Source organism: Cygnus atratus, chromosome 2 (genome assembly GCF_013377495.2).
Source record: "Cygnus atratus isolate AKBS03 ecotype Queensland, Australia chromosome 2, CAtr_DNAZoo_HiC_assembly, whole genome shotgun sequence".
Taxonomy (NCBI): domain Eukaryota; kingdom Metazoa; phylum Chordata; class Aves; order Anseriformes; family Anatidae; genus Cygnus; species Cygnus atratus.
The window spans coordinates 103,427,520-103,444,726 of record NC_066363.1 but is presented as its reverse complement, the minus strand read 5'-3'; the positions used below and the strand labels follow the sequence as shown (position 1 = coordinate 103,444,726).

General features: G+C 37.1%; 1 protein-coding gene across 4 annotated transcripts in view; it reads left to right on the top strand.

The window, feature by feature from the left end:
• Positions 1 to 17,207, top strand: part of LOC118257413 (cadherin-7) — a 90,745-nt gene that overhangs the window by 7,972 nt on the left and 65,566 nt on the right. For 3 of the 4 annotated variants that reach the window (XM_050709351.1, XM_035565376.2, XM_050709352.1), the window contains exon 2: positions 2,643 to 3,026. In XM_050709351.1, coding sequence (XP_050565308.1) covers positions 2,817 to 3,026 — 210 coding nt within the window. In that variant the 5' untranslated portion in view covers positions 2,643 to 2,816. The remainder of the gene's footprint in view (positions 1 to 2,642; positions 3,027 to 17,207) is intronic. The other variant, XM_035565377.2, reaches the window with a different exon arrangement.

Sequence of the window (17,207 nt, the reverse complement as noted above, 5' to 3'; positions counted from 1 at the left end):
AGGAAGGGAAGGGGAGGTATTCTAAGAGGAATAGGAAGATTTATCCTGAACGGGAGGAAGGGATGGAAGAGTGTTTCAGAGCAAACTGGTGCCACACAGCTGAACAAAAATAATTGGAATTCTGGAGACTGTGTGGTGAAAAGATTTGAGAATGAGTAAACGACAATATTTTTTTTTTCCAGGGGGTGTGAGTATTCTGTTTTTCATCAGATTGTGCTGTCTAGCATATGGACTGTTTTTCAGTTGGTATTTTGGGTGCGTTTTTCAGTTCTGTGCTGTGGTGTGTGGCTGGGGACCATGGCGCTCCATATGGTGGCTTTCATACTTCCCTGCAGGTGTAAAAGAAAGGATATAAGAGAACACTGTTCGAGATAAAGGTTAGAGCAATTCTAGGTTTGAAATGTCTGTTCAGAGCAAGAACAAGACATTTGAAACTGCTTAGTGGAAAGACTCTAACATATTGTAAATGTTTTACTGACATTTCTTAAGAAAATCCATTTCATATTTTTATCTCTGTTAAGTAACAATCTGCTGCTTCTTTGAAATAAACTGACAGTTTATCAATATCAGATGTATTTAACCTAATGTAACTTAGATACAGAGAGGGAAACTAAAGGGTGTGCAAACAGCCTCTAATACAGACAATATTTATCACGCTTGAAAGGAGTGGTAGGAAGTGAATGTGCCACTTGGGAAGCCCAACTACTCTCCTTAACACCTGTGGTAGCCCTTTTGGTTATTACAATATCACCTGGTCATGATTTACCCAATGGCCCACATCAAAACCTAGCTGGTTGGGATTAATCATTTTAAATTACGCTCTGCTAGTGACGATGACACCTGCATGTTAATCCTGCTGAAAAAAAAAAAAAAAGTAATAATAATAATAATAAAATGTTGGTGCAGGTTGGAGGGATATGTTTTGTAACTGTGCATCACATTTTGAAAATTAGGATGTTTAGGTAAGACAACACCTATTCCCATTGTTTTGCATGTAGGGAGACACTAAATTTTCACATATGGAAGCTTTCAAATAGCTGCTGCTTAGCATACATGCTCAGTGGGTTTGTGGTTTATCCCACCATTCTCTAAGCAAAGCCTTTCTGGTGCAGGGCAGTACCACAGAAGGGATTACTATAAAAAGGCTTTAAATATTGTCTATAATCAGAAGAGCTTTTTATTTGTTTCATGTTTGTGCCCTCTAGGTACCTTTGGCAGCATGGTACATAGTTCTGTAGCTAAAAGAGCCTGACATAGTGAAAACAGATATCAGAGATCACATTCCAATCACTTTTAATAGTAGTGGGTAGGAATATAAGAGTTTATCTAGAGCATTTAATGCATACGTGATTTAATGTCTACTGCATAATGTGATTTAATACAATGTATAAAGGATGCAATCTTCTTTCTTCCATGGCTTCCTAAGTAGCAACAGCTCACTCTAATTGAAAGCCTTGTTATCCGTTTTAATTTCATCCTCATTTTCACCTTGTATTTTGCACTTCTTAAATACTTCTTGTCTGCCGTATTGCTCACTCAGACAAGGAGGATACCTATTTCAGAGAGAGCATTGCTTACTTGGGCTTAATGGAGATGATTCCCTTGAAATACAAAGCTGCATTTGGTTTTGGCTAACAGATCTTGTACTTGTATAATCATTACATTATGTATATGTTTTTATTTGGCCAGAGAAGGTTTGTAACTGTAAGAGGCACTTAAAAAAAAAAGACTGATTTAAATGCTGTTCAAGGTTTTTGTTGTTTTTGTAAATGATTCTTTTTTCTTAGCAAGTTCCATCAATTACTAAATGATCAAGGTTTTGAAAAGGAAACAGACAAGATGCACAGAAAGATAAAACTTCTGTGTGTATCTGCTGAAAAATCATTCATCATTAAAGTAAGGTTCCATTGAAAACACAAAATCAAATTATTTTCTGATCTTGCTGAACATACATGTGTATAAGTAAGTACATAAGCTAGTCTAACATGCTTCTTATCATGCCTGACATTTGCTTTAGAAACGTAGAAAAAATGAGTGGGGACACTCAGAGGGCTTTTTAGCCGGTCAGATTCAGATAAGAACAAATCATAACATCTGGTCTACTGTGACTAAGAATCAATCAAATTGTTCTGATTCATCTTATACTCTGTTATTTTACTCTTCAGTTATATGGAAAAGAGAAGGTAACATATGTCCTTTCCATTAATATAGCTTCCCGCCTGTAACTGTTTTATAATTATGTCATGGTAATGTCAAGTAAAACTGACTATAGCAGGCAGAGGAGGAAAAATCAAAAGTAATAACTGTAAAATGAATACACTTGTTTTGCTTATTTTAAAGAGAAAAGAATTCAGCCTCTGTACTGGAGAAACGGGTGTATTAAGAGAACAGTCACAAGAAAACTTTATAAATATAAATACGTATCGATCAGTAGTAGCAAAATCCAAGGAATAAAGTCTAAACTCACAGACTAATTAGTAAACTCAATGGTGTTGATGATTAGAAAAATCATAAACAAACATTTCTGCATTATGCAAATGTTGCAAAGAATTTGCATTAGTTAAAAAAAAATAAAAACAAATAAAGTTCCGACAACAGTTCTTGTCTTTTTTTTTTTTTTTTTTTTTTTTTTTTTTTCGCAGACAGGTACCTGTTATGCCATTTCTTTGGTGAAGGCTACTCAGCAGTGGTGACCTCTCCCAATCGACCACTCCACAAGTTATTATCTCTGGACTCCCAGCTGGCACCCTGCTGGAAGCTAGAGCTGCAGAGACGACTGGAATTGTGCCTGCTCTCATCAAAAGGAGAAAAAAAAGATGAAGTTGGGCAAAGTGGAGTTCTGCCATTTGTTGCAGATAATAGCTCTTTTCCTGTGTCTTTCTGGGATGAATCAAGCAGAGCCCTCAAGGTCCAGGTCAAAGCCCTACTTTCAATCAGGGAGGACAAGAACCAAACGCAGCTGGGTGTGGAATCAATTCTTTGTGCTGGAAGAATACATGGGCACAGACCCACTCTATGTAGGAAAGGTAGGGGATTTAACCAAACTTTGGAAAGTACAGATGCCTGCTTTTTGATGTGTTTATCTGGTGTAACCTGAAAATTGCAACTCTGTCAGTGTGTCTGAAATAAACCAGGACGGAACAAAGTTATGCAGTTTGAAAAAGAAAAACCTTTAGCACTTCAGAACAGCAATGCATCGCGTTTCTGATTGCTCTCACAATTTTCTTTAAGAGCTTAATCTATTGTCTATGCTTATTTACGGGAGTACAATGATGAAAGTGTTTTACCATTACTGATACAAAGACAATATTTTATTACTAGTAGTTGTGTTTTGTTACATGGGAATACAGAAGTATAATAATGCATATTCTTTCCTAAGAACAAAAAACTAGTCCCAGAAAACAGCATTTCTATATTATACTGTTTGCTCCCTAAAGACTGGCACTATTGTGGTCAAGAGAGAAAGATTCAGGCATCTAGGGGTGTGACAAGTGGAAAGGAGGGCACATCTGCATTGCTGCTATGCTTTGATGTTGCTTGGCTGGCAGAGCGGTACCTTGGGGGCCTCACTGCCCTCTGAGCACAGCACAGCCTTGTGGCTTTACCCACCCTCTGATGGGCACCAGGCCAGCACAGAACAAGCCCTTGCATCAGGGCATCCCAAATGGCTCGTTGTCAGCGCCCGTAGCTGCACGTGGAGCACACTGAGCACAGCTGTGAATCTGTGCCTTAGTTATGTGCTGCGTTGTGCTGGTGAGTAATACACTTCAGCAATTATCAAGCAAAAAAAAAAAAAAGACAACACCCAGCCTTCTTGTACTTCTATGTAACATTTATGTGTAATCATCTTATTGAAAGAAAAACTCATTTCTCTATGTAATATGAGAATCAATAAATACAGTTTCTCGTTAAAATATAGCAAATGCATAGAAAAAAAGGGAGTGACATTATGGCAAAATGGCATAAATGGCATGCTTACAGAAAAAAAAAAAAGAGAGAAATAATCTGAAATCCACCACTTCAAATATACGAGTGCAGGGAATTTCGGCTTACTTGATTTGCCCTACTGAGACAAAAACCTTAATGTTTGCATTAACGCAGCTAAGTACTTAGAATTTAATCATGCCATCAAATAATCAAGATGAATGGCGATCTGCTGTTGTGACTAAAGCTATGGTTGTGTTTATGTGTTTTTCTGAACTGGGGCTAGTACTATGCACAACTGAGCACTAAAGAAAGAAGAACTAGAATAAACATATATATATTTCATTGCAAGCATCATGAAAGTTTTTGTTAAGTTGGAGGTTATGTAGCAGTTTCAACTTGGAAACTACTTGGCTTTGTAAGTTTTTGTTTGTTTGTTTGTTTTTGGGGGGCTAGAGGGGAGTGAAGAGGAAAGGGAGCTCCAAAACATTCTCAGTTTGGAGCCTCTCCTGGGCTTCTGGAAAATAGTATATTTGGCATTCTTACCTGGTGATATAAAAGGGTGGGTGGCTTACAATTTAGAATTTCTCTCTTGGAAAAGAAATGTCTTTAAATACTTGGCAGAAGTCTGGTTTTGATCTGTAGCAATGGTGGTAACACTGGAGTACATGACATGATTATTTTTAACTTCAAAGTCTGCTCTTTCCAGTCCTTTACAGGAGTCCTAGCATTCATACATATATTCTGAAAAGCAACCCCACCACCACTTTTTTTTTTTCCTAGTAACAGTCTGTGCCCAGCCTGCTTTTGTGTCAGCAGTATGAATTGTTGGCTCAAGAATTCACATTTGTACCAGCAATTCATTTTGTAGGAAAAGCAGACATAAATTTGCACTTGCAAAAGGAAGCACATTTTCCTGGAAACAGAGCCCTTGCTGAGCATCTTATAAGATAAGATGTGCCCAGTTCCTAACCTTCACTCTGGAGAGGCTTTTTACTGTGTGGTTCCTGAGGTGCAATCATGACCGAAGCTGCATTCCCATGCAGGGGAGAAAGGAGGTGAAGAAGTGATTTTCTTTCTGTGTGTTAACATATTATGTGTAGTACTACTCTGAAGTGAGCAGCAGCCACCTTCCTCCCCCTTCCTCTCCCACCCCCCCCCCCCCCCCCAAAAAAAAAAAATATTGCTGTGCCTGTTTCAAAGCCTCTGTAGGCAGGTAGGGACTGAGGAGATTGAGATTTGGATAGAAGGGTGTTTTTTTTTCCTTCCCCTTGGTGAGGAAAGTGAAGAGCTGGCATAACTCACTTCTCTCATCAAGTGAAGTGGAAACAGCAACCAGACTCTGCCTCATATTCTGCAGAGCATTCTGCTCCTGGGGAGGTCAGTCCTGTGCTACCTGAACAGAAGTTCAGGATGCTTTGCAGGGTGCCAGTCTGACTGTGGACACCCAGGAGGGAGGAACCTGCCTTCAGATTTTAAGGGCTGTGAGAGAAAAATGCTTCAGAAACACGCAGGCAAATGGAGCTGTACTAGGGAATATTTTCTCTCTGCCACTATCCAATTTTAAAAAGCCCTAAGCAGCTCTGTTTGGATGAGGCAGTATTTGGAGAATGTTAGGGTTACATGGCAAATTAGTTAAAAGTCATGAAATACCAATGTTAATTCCATGTTTGGCATTAATTCTGTCCTCCTGGGTGCGTGCAATTTGACATTTTAATTATATGATCATGCAAGGTAAAATCCAATTCCTTGGAAATTACATAATAGGATTCCTATTCACTTCATTAAGATGAGCCTTTCAGTTAAAATATTTTTTCAATGTTTTCATATTCAGATTTCAGATCCATACCTTAAGTGTATTGAATCCGTAAAATGCCATTTATTTTCGGTGGTGTTTTTCTGTTTGTTTGTTTTTAAATGTATTTATTTTCTTGAGGCAGCAGGGTCCTGTTTCTCCCATCACTCTGGAGAAACCTCTGGAGAAGCACCGATAGTTTTACACTAATAGGAATCAGAGGTGATTGAAGTTTGTTGCTGTTACTGGTTGTTTTTGTTTTTTTGTTTGCTTTTATATGTAGGTCTTTCCTCTTTGTGGTATGAATTTTAATCATCTTGGATTCAATCCTGAGTAATTCTGAGTGCCTCTTGGGAGGTGCTTAACATATAGCCAGATTGTGGACTGAACCATATACAATTTCTTTCTGTCCATCAGCACAGCATGTTTTTTTTTCACTAAAAGAGTTGAAGCAATTAACTATTTAGCCCATTTACCCATCCAGATAGGCCCCATTATCTTCCAGACATTCTATGTAGGAATTGAAGCAGTTAACTATGATACTAATTTAGCTGGAAGCATAGGTGGTTTCTGTTTTCCAGAAACTATTTACTATTGCTCTGTAAAATGCCTTACTCTGTATTTTCCGTAAAAATGAATTTAATTGATTCTACTTGGGCATAAAAATAATAATATAGAACAGTTTAAAATGATTCGATATATAAATACCTAAAATTAGAAAATATATGATATAATACTGAATATTTGAAAATCTGTTTACAGTCACGTAGTTAAAGTCTGTATAGGTATGCACAGGCAAAAAAAAAAAAGATGCAGTTGAAGTCTAATTTTATGTCTGATATACTTTTGTTGTTGTTTTCCCATGATTTTTGTTACATAATTATGCAAACATCCTGTGTGTGTGTGTGTGTGCTTTTTGTTTGTTTGTAGGATTTGTGTTTGTTTTCTTTCTTTTTTTTTTTTTTTCATGCATGTGTATGATTTTTTTTTGTTTGTTTCTGGTTTTCTTGTATTTAGTTTCACCAGTGTTTGCCTACAAGAATGCTGGCCTCCTCAAAAACATTGGAATGACACAAAGTCAAAGACAGTAATTCTTTTATTTGTCTTTTATAAGTAAACAAACAAAAAACAACAAACGAATCAAAAGCAGCCCACAAATAAACTTGAAGTGAAACAAAGCTGTGAACTCCATGTGAGTGAGTGTGAAAATTGGTGGTTGACTTTATTATTTTCTTTTGAACCCAGACCAAAGCTCCTTTTCCAATGGCTCTAGATTTAGGCATAGTTAGAGACAGAGACAGTTTCAAGCACACAAACACAATGGCTACTGAGTTAAACTTTTAAATTATTATTATTTTTATTTTTATTTATTTTTATTTGTATTTTTATTTTTATTTTCTTGAAACCTTTCTAAGATGTGAAGGGCTGAAAACAAAGGGGAACAAAGAAAATCAGTGATATATCAAGCAGAATTTGCAGTTATGCACTGAGGCAGGGTGGAGAAAGGGCTTTTTAAGCAGCAAAATAACCAGAAATGTATATTATTTGTTGGTATAGACTGTAGAATGCTTCTTCCAGGCTCATCAGTTTGGAAGGAGGAAGGCTGTTTTTTTGTTTGTTTGTTTTTTGGTGTGAAAGAATTCACATTTGATACTTACCTATTGCAATATATTTACCCTATAACAAGTCATACAGACACAGTGAGAAATGCAGCTCTTTTCCTAACTCATAGCCTGCCATTTTCAAATGTGCCTGTTAACTTTTGGACTGTGTTGGATAATAAGTGTTCTTGCTAAAATACTTTAAAAATACTTTAAATCAGTAAGTACTGTGAAAGCATTGGCCACACTCTGTCAAACTCATAACAATGTACCGAATACCAGTCACTGAGAAACAGAGGGAACTTCATCTGTGAATGAGAAAGCTGAGAACCTCTGAATAGAAATAAGCCCAGTAGCTTTTCATCTCTCTAGAAACCCACTACAACAACTTTACTGTCACTTTGGGAAATGGAAAGGAGAAGGAGGGAAGTTATAAGCACTAAATTTAGGCAAAAGGGGCTAGGCTGCCACATTTATAGATAAGGGAGCAGGAGGCAGGTTGGGTGTGATTCTTTTTCCTCTTGTTTTCTGTGGAGGTAACCCATGGAGACCCGAGCCCAGTCTCAGCCTTGGGCTTTTGCCTCTCCAAATAGCCTGCATAAGATAAATGTTCAAGTCTACTCTGAAAAACTGCAAGTGAGCACCCAGCTGAGAGAAGCTACAGCTCTGCACAGAAATAATTTATATATTTTTTTGCCCAAGTACTTTTAAGAGGAAAAAAAAAAGTTCCTTATCTTTGTTTCTATACACTATGTGGAAAACAAAGATAGCATAATGAATCAGAGAAACTTCCTTCCTCATTGTTACATATACTTTTCTTCCTTTTCTATTTGCTCTCTTCATTTTAACATAATCTTTGAATCACTGTTTTATATACTCACAAAAGTTAACTTCTGAAACTGAAAATGTAAATCTGCTCTGTTTCTGATATTTATCCATTGCAGGGACTCTTTGTTCTGTGCTGTGAAAATTGATAACAGTTGACCTTTTAAGTAAAATCGGACACGCCTCTCTTGTCAATATTATTATACCACAAGTGCTGCAAATGAAACAAATGAATAAACAAAATATTCAAGTACTGCATATCTGCTTTGCAGAAGGAATAGGTCTTGGCAAAGGGGTGCCCCAGCCATACAGAAGAGGTATGAATTTACCAGCTCAAGTTGTTATTTATAAGTTGCTAGCAGCGCAGGTTTTTCATCACTGGGGAGTCACTATGGGCTTTGTGTTATCCCATGCTTTATTTTATTTGGATTACCCCAAATAACAGAGTTAACAGAAAATCTGAATGTTTCCTACTTAGCATGCAGGGCTAAAGTATCTCTGGGGAGAACAGTGAGATTAAGGCACACAGGAAGAATTATCTGAAGGGATAACCCAAAATCTACTGCTTTTTTCTTGGTTTATTTCATTAGCCTGCACAGCTATAGTGTAATTTCCTCTATCCCTCTTTATAGGAAGTCATTGTCTTACTCACATAGCTGAATGGATACAGAAATGGGTTTTATGCAGGGGATTTAAAGTGATGACAATTTCACATGCTCAAGCTCTAAAAGACAATTTATATGTAATTTCATTATTAAAAGTGATAACAGAGTTGGGAGACTTATGGTTGGATACTGAACCAGGACATGAAGCTTTATGATCTTTTAGTATAATATAGAATATAGATCCTTAACATGTGGCATTACAGAAGAGGAAGGTTAGTGAAGGTGATGACAACATTTGTAAATTAAGTAGCCCTCGTCACAGTTTTTTATTCACTGGCACAGCTATGCTATTTGTATAATCCTGTAATACCAGCTCTGTATTTCAGTAGACTAATAGGCTCTACCTGCAGTGCTCTGCTCTAAATTTCTTCAGGACGTTATTTAAAACTATATTTTATGGACCTCTCTGACAAATCAGAAAAGCAAGAGTAAAAGCTAATTTTGATACCATATGTAGATGTAAGTCTCCTGTATGCTTGGCTGGTTATCAGGAAATGCTTTATTTTCATGAGAGCTTGAGGAGATTTACAGTTTTGATGTGAGTGAAGGTCTTGTTGCCTCAGCTGGCTTTTTTTTTTTCTTTTATCTTCTAACATTTATTCTAACATTTGTATATATTTATATGCTAAAGTTGTTTTCTGTCCTCTAGCCCTTGTTATTGGCTCTTACTTGTTATCCAGTTTTACTTCTGTCCTCTAGTCTTACTGATGATGTTGGAAATGCAGGGCTGTAAGACTGAGGCTACCAAGAAGTGTCAGTATTCACATTATTATGTGAATTCCATTATTGCTAAGGAAGTCCAGTCAGGAATCAAATCCCCACTATGAGCTAGGTGCAGTGCAGGCAAAGACAACCCTCTGCTCTGAGACAGAGGTCTTGTAAAACAAGAGGCAGTAACAGATTAAGAAGTAAGAATACAATCCAGTGAAATATGGAGACATCAATCAACATCCCGAAAATAGCTTGAGAACAATAACTCACTCACATCCTTTTCCAGTAAGATAGAATATTGCTTATTCTAAACATGAGAATCAAAACTACATTTTAAACAACATGAATAGATAACAGAGTGTCTTTTCCTGCCTTTATGTTCTAACCTTTATAGGTGACAATTTGGGTGAAATTCCTAAGGGCAGATCTATTTGATATCTATGTTAGTACGAGGCTACATGTCTAAAAATCTTGTTTCAGGACAGTGAAGATAAGGGAAATTTTTCCATTGCTTTCAAAAGTTCAAACTGCATATGCTTCAAAGTTTTACATCTTGTAACCTGCTATCACTCTATATTTTCCATGTTGTCTTTTTCCTTATACCTGTACTGTTCAGCACAAGTGTCTGTCTACAGGTCCACTGGGTGTTCATTCCATGTATTTAGTATTTTTCACCTCACAGTCTAATAGTCCAGCACTATTGCTGCTCTGTCACATTTTTTTTTTTCTGCCAAATTTCTTCTTTGTTCCATTGCATCTATGTTGTTGTTGTTTTTCAATCTCACACTGCACAACTTAAGTTCCTTTTGTGTGTGTGTGTGTTTTGTTTTTTTTAGTACTCAATAAAATTATACCATGTATGTATGTCAGATTTTGATGTTAACTTTTACCAGTTAAGGTGAGTATCTGGGACAATATACTTAGAGATCCTGAAAAGTCAGGGGATGGTGCTTTTGTGTCCAGTACGTCATCTTTAACATAAATATAATGGTAATAAATGCTGGAAAATCTATGCATTATAGATCTTTGTCACAACATCATGAATTTCCCTGGAAGAAGTGGATGAACTGTGTGTTGAGCTTGGAATGGCTGAAAGAAGAAAGCTGTGAATACACTAGGTCATCCACTTCTGTCAGACTACCTGTTAGCTACCTTATACTACCAACATATATCCTCTTATATATATATATATATCTTCTCAGTGCTTTTTATGCTAGAAGAGACAGTTTTGTCACATAAATTAGAGACAAGTTACTCTTAGAAAAATCAGTGTAAGTTATGCTGCTAGGTGAATCCTAACTCTGCTCAAATTATATGTCCAAATTATATGATTACCAGCACACACTGTGAGCAGAAGTTTGAGGAGGTCCTAATGCTTACTGTCGTAGAGCTTTAAGGCTCTAAGAATGAATATCTTTTATTTATTTATTTTTTTTTTTAAAGGGGGGTTGTGTGTTTACATGGTATAAAAATAAAAAAAAATAAAAAAGTAATGTCAACACCTAATTATAGACCATATGGCCTTCCCAAAACCCAGGAATAAGTGAATATATCAACACATGTTATCTCAGCTCCAAAGCCTTAACTAACTTTGTTCCAGGATCATTATGGTAGAATTTTGTCAGTCCAAGAGAGAGACTATATTTCTCTTTTGGTATTTTAAATATTGACTTAAATAGATTTCACTTTCAGAGCATTCTAATATTTTTTGACTGATATGTATTAAATGCAGTGCAGCATAACATTTATTTTTGTTTCATTCAGTATTTCAGGAGAAAAAGATAGTTGAAGAGAAAAGGAACACCTTTACAAATTCTTGGTACAAGAGGAAGTCATGTTTGAGTTCAGGAAAATCAGTGGTTTATATCCCTCAAGATACTACAAATGCAATCTTTGCTACATATTATGTTTGGTGGATAGTTCATTATAGTGTTGCATTTGGATTACCAGCAATTGAAAATCTACTTAAACTTTCTCAAACTTAAAAGATAAGATTTTATTTTAATAGCTTATTACTGTATTTTTAATATTTTACAGTGAAAGAAAATTACATTTGAAAGAAAAAATCATACAGATAAATTAACAATGATATTTTTCCTGAATATTTCATTTTGAACAAAAATATACTACATAAATATGTTGTTGCTAAGTTATATTCTGAGAGAGCTGGGAGGATATTATAGAAGTAAGCTCACATTTCATTTTACCCAAGACTTTGATAAATGTAAGAGAAATTAAACCAATGAAATTATTTATTATTTAAAAAAATATATATTTGAATACTGTTGGAAATATAGAAATTAACCATTTCACCCGCATCCTAATTATAATACTGAAATCCAAATTTAAATATTTTCATGGTATTAACTGCATTTTCTTAATCATTACATTCAATACATTCAACTTTATAATTTCAATGGTATAGAAAATATTTATCTTGTTTATTAATGTGTTCTATTTGCATAAAAAGAAAACAACAACAACAACAACAAAAGAAAAACACAAGTTATACTACTGTGTGTTTCTCCTATTTATTACTGAGAGAAACTCAGTTTGGTTAAGTAAAAGAGAACAGGGATATATCTGCATTAGCATTTTTACTTGGATCAGCTGTGCATTTCTGAAGTTAACGTCTGTTGTTTCCATTTACTATACTCCAGTTTGTATTGTGGAGTAGGATTTGAGTGGGCAACTAGATTCCAGCTAGTCAAGACTAAATTAGAAAAGTGAGATCCATAAATGCACGTATTGAACTCCTAATGGGATCAGACTGGTCTCTTTGCAAAGGAAAAGACTCCTTTCCAAAGGAAAACCCCAGAACACATAGTGTGGACACTGGTCCCTAAGCACCAACTGTTTCTCCCTGAGTATCCCAACCCATTGTATTTTAGTACTTGCTGATATAGATCTAGCCAATGAAGGAGCTCTGTTAATGACAGAAGAGCCATCATAAAAAGGTGTTGATCATCAAAATCAGTAAATATGCTCATAAAATTATACTATATATATTTAGGATTCATTATTGCAAATGTTTGTGACTCGGCTTTAAAATTGCTACCATTAATAGTGCTTTTCATATAGTACAGTATTTGCTGGTGTTACATGCCTGTGCTGTTGCAAAAGGAATTCTGTCCTTTACAATGGTTTAAAACACACAGTACTGTAGTAGCACTATACAAATCACAAATAATATAAAAAAGAATAAACATTATTTTATCTTTCAGATAAATAGAAATGCCAAGACAAATATAGCTCTTTTGCACATGAAAATATGAGAAAATACAAAATATGCCTTACTGTCTCAGGCTATGTTTTTCAGAATGCTCCCCTGGGACAAGGTAGTTCTAAACAACTGAGAAAAAGGGAATTTTATTTTATTCTTTTTTCTTTTTCTTTTTTTTTTTTTTTTTATTGTATGGCTTATTAAGTTGTGTATTTCATGGAATAAGTGAAGATTTAAACCAGAATCTTGAGAAGAACACTTTTATTAACCCTAGGAAGTCATCTGAGAATATTATTTTTGGAATAAAACTATTTGTCCATTTTTAATTGATTTTTTAACTGATATTTTGTCACTGTTTATTAAAAGAAGAATATTGAGGATTGATTGACAAGAGGTAGCAACATATTTCACATTTTTGACAATGAAATAATTACCTTCCTTTTGTACAGTCACATAGTGTTCTTTGAGCTCTGAAGGTCTGCTTTACGGTGTTTCATATGGGTGAATAAGATATATGTTGCAAACAGCTAAAAGTAGTCCAACATAATGTTCTACCTACATCACAAGGGATTCTTTGGCCCTTTCTAAGTAGAAAGAAATAAACCTAATGGTATTTTCCAGGTAGTACAAGAAGATTTTCCTGCATGAATTCCATGAACTGTTGCCATAGTCATACTGTCCCATTTACTCTTCTTATTTCAGTAAATCACGAGAAATTGCATTCAGGACCAGAGAGACATGAAATTTTGTTGCTGTGGAGTGCATGTGAGAAAAATTAAGCCCATAATGTTATTTTCCATTTGAAATGTTTCCAAAATACACAAAAACCTGGTACTTGGATACATGTGTAAGGATGATAAGCTGCTTAAAGGTTTCATACCGAGGTATCAAATTGTAACAATCTTGACTAGGCAATCAAACAATTCACTTTTTTTTTTTTTTCTCACAAGGTAGACACGTGCTGCATTAGGAAAGGTTTAGCTTGTTATTCCATAACAATTGAAAGTTTTCAGACACAGCTGTGAAAAGCAGATGGTCATTTCTTAAGTTTCTATAATCAGGGTATAATAACAATACTATAAATTAGCCGAATACCTAACTCATCTTTCTTACACAATTTACATATATCATATGGATAGAGTAAGCATTTGGGAAAGTGCTTTGCATATTTTTATGTTTAAAAACAAACAACAACAAACCTTTTATTGCTGAATGTTACATCATATGGTATGGAATATCCCTTTGGTCAGTTTAGGTCAGCTGCCCTGGTGATGTCCCCTCCCCATCTCTTGCCCACCCCCAGCCTGCTGGCTCTTGGGGGGTTGCAGAGAGTCCTGATGCAGTGCCAGTATTGCACAGCAATAGACAAAGCACTGATGTGATACTAGTGCTGTTCTGGCTACAAGTGCAGAGCACAGCACATTATGGGCTGCTGCAGGGAAAGTTTACTCCATCCCAACCAGACCCAGCACAGCAGCCCAGGATGCAGGCTTTCTGGGCAGCAAGTGCACACTGCTGCCTCATGATGAGCCTTTCATCTGCCAGAACCTCCAAGTCCTTCTCCACAGGGCTGCTCTCAATGAGTTCTTCCCCTGGTCTGTAATCCTGTCTGGGATTGCCCCAATCCAGCTACAAAACGTTGCACTTGGACTTGTTGAAGTTCATGCAGTTCACATGGGCCCACTTCTCCAGCCTGTCCAGGTCCCTTTGGATGGCGTCTCTTCCTTCTTTGGTATCAAACGCCCCACTCATCTTGGTGTCATCTTCAAATTTGTTGAGGGTGCATTCAATCCCATCATCTATGTTATTGATGAAGATATTGAAAAACACTGGTCCCAAGACAGACCCCTGAGTGACAACGCTCATCACCAGTCTCCACCTGAACATAGAACCATTGACCATTCTCTCTGGGTGTGGCCATCAAGCCAATTCCTCATCCACCATGTGGTCAACCCATCAAATCCATCTTTCCAATTTAGAGATTATGATGTCATGTGGGACTGTGTCAAAGGCCTTACAGAAGTCCAAGTAGATGACATCTGTAGGTCTTCCCTAGTTGACTAATGCAGTTACTCCGTCATGGAAGGCTACCAGATGGGTCAGGCACGATTTACCCGTGGTGAAGCCATGCTGGATGTCTTGGATCACATCCTTGTCCTGCATGTGCCCTAACATTGCCTCCAGGAGGATTCATTCCATGATCTTGGCAGGCACAGAGGTGAGGCTCACCAGTCTGTAGTTCCCCAGGTCTTCCTTTCTACCCTTTTTAAAAATGGGAGTGATGTTTCCTTTTTTCCAGTCACCAGGGACTTTGCCTGACTGCCATGATTTTTCAAATATGATGGAGAGTGGCTTGGTGACTACATCAGCCAATTCCCTCACAACCTTGGGATGCCTGTCATCAGGTCCCTTAGACTTGTAGTTGTTAAGTTGCATCAGGAGGTCCTGAACTTGCTCCTTGCTTACAGTGAATAGGACTCTGCTCCCCCAGCCCCCACCTAGAGGTTTGGGGAGATGACAGATGTGTGAAGCCTGATCACCAGTGAAGACCAAGGCAAAGAAGTTTTTAAGTACCTCTGTCTTTTCCTCATCTGTCGTTACCTGTTTTCTGTCTTCATTTGTCAGAGGCGGTATGCTCTCCTTAGTCTTTATTTTGCAGTCAATGTACCTACCAGTAGAACCCCTTCGTGTTATTCTTTGCATCCCTTGCCAAGTTTAGTTCTTTCAATGCCTTGGCTTTCCTGATCCCATCCCTGCACATCTAGACAACATTTCTGTACTCTTCCCAGGGCACATGGCCCTATTTCCACCATCTGTGCATTTCCTTCTTTTGCCTAAATTTGACCAGCAGGTACTTGTTCAACCATGCTGGTTTCCTACCTTCCCTTCTTGATTTATTACACATGGGAATAGAGAGCTCTTGCGCTCCAAGGAAAATATCCTTAAAGAGTTGCCAGTTTTTATCAGATCCTTTATCCCCAAGGACCATGTCCCATGGGATCTCATATACTAATTCTTTGAACAGCTGGAAGTTGGCTCTTCTGAAGTTCATTGTCCTGCCTTTGCTCTTAACCAGGCCCATATCCCTCAAGATCACAAACTCAACCAGAGCGTGGTCACTGCAACATAGGCTTCCTCCAATCTTAATCTCTTTAATGAGCTCTTCTGCATTGCCGAGTACCATGTCCCATGCCATACTCAGCAACAGAAGCTGGGAAAGGGGAAGGAGAAGGGGGGGTTCTTGTTATGAACAGGTCTGTTGTCCTGAAGAACTGCTATACGTATCGAGGCATCCTGCTTCCCAGGATGTGGCCGAACATTGAACATTGCTCATTGATAGGGAGCAGAGAATAATTTTGCTGTTTTGTTTATTTATTTATTTATTTGTAACTGATAATGTTAGCTGTCTTAAGTATTGTTTGTTCAGATGGGGAAAAAAGGGGAGCTAGCTATAGATCCAGATACATTCTGGTCTGAGAATTATGCAGATAACTAGGTCAGCTAAATAGAAGGCTAAAAGGGACAAAAAGGTAAGGAAAGCTCATTTGTAATGGAAGGAGAAAGATGCTATGTACGACAAGGTAATCTGTGATACTTGGCAGCAGCAAAAACAAATACAATCAAGATAAGAAATAACGGAAAGGTGATTTTATGTTTCTTTTCTAGTAACAGGGAAGCAGAGGATATAAAAGGAAAAATGTAAATATTTCTTATAAAACATTTCTGCAGTAAGCCAGAGAACTCAGCATTTGACCTGAAGAAGCCTTAAACATGAGTAACATCATGCCAAACAACATAGGACAAGACAGAAAAGCCTTCTATCAGTATGATTTCCAGGAATAGCTGAGTCAAGCAAGATAGAGTGTGGATTAATGAAGGAGAGGCAGATCTCGAGAAGTTCAAGCAAGACTAAGCTATTAGCAGATGTGAAGAAGGATGCAAGTATGTGTAGCCATCAGGGCAGCATCTGGTCCTTGTCCAACCTGTTTCCAAATTAAAAGCTAAAAATGAAAGGGATTAATATTGTGGTTCACCACTAAGGAAAGCTGCCTGCACATTATGAAGTAAACTTCTTGTTGGAGTCAAGAGGATGAAATAATGATACCCCTGTGTTTTCAAGGGCTTTCAGTTTCTCAGTAGATACCTTTCCTTCTAGGCTGATATTTTAACATTCATGATTTCATGTCACTGTATTTCCTTCAACCTGTTTGCAGGCTACACAAGAACATTTCCTTCAGACTAATTTTAATGTCTTGTCAAGATTAGATTTTGTTTCATGTTACGTAAGCCATAGTGCCACACTCAGAACTTTTGTTTTATCCGTTAATTTATAAGTGCAAGGAGGGTAGAAGATGAAAGTCCATTCTGCTGGATTGATGGCAAAATCATCTTTTTCAGACAGTTTTTGCAAATTTTACTTCTAGAAGCACAAAGTGAAATCAATGAATGCTTTTCATAAGGGA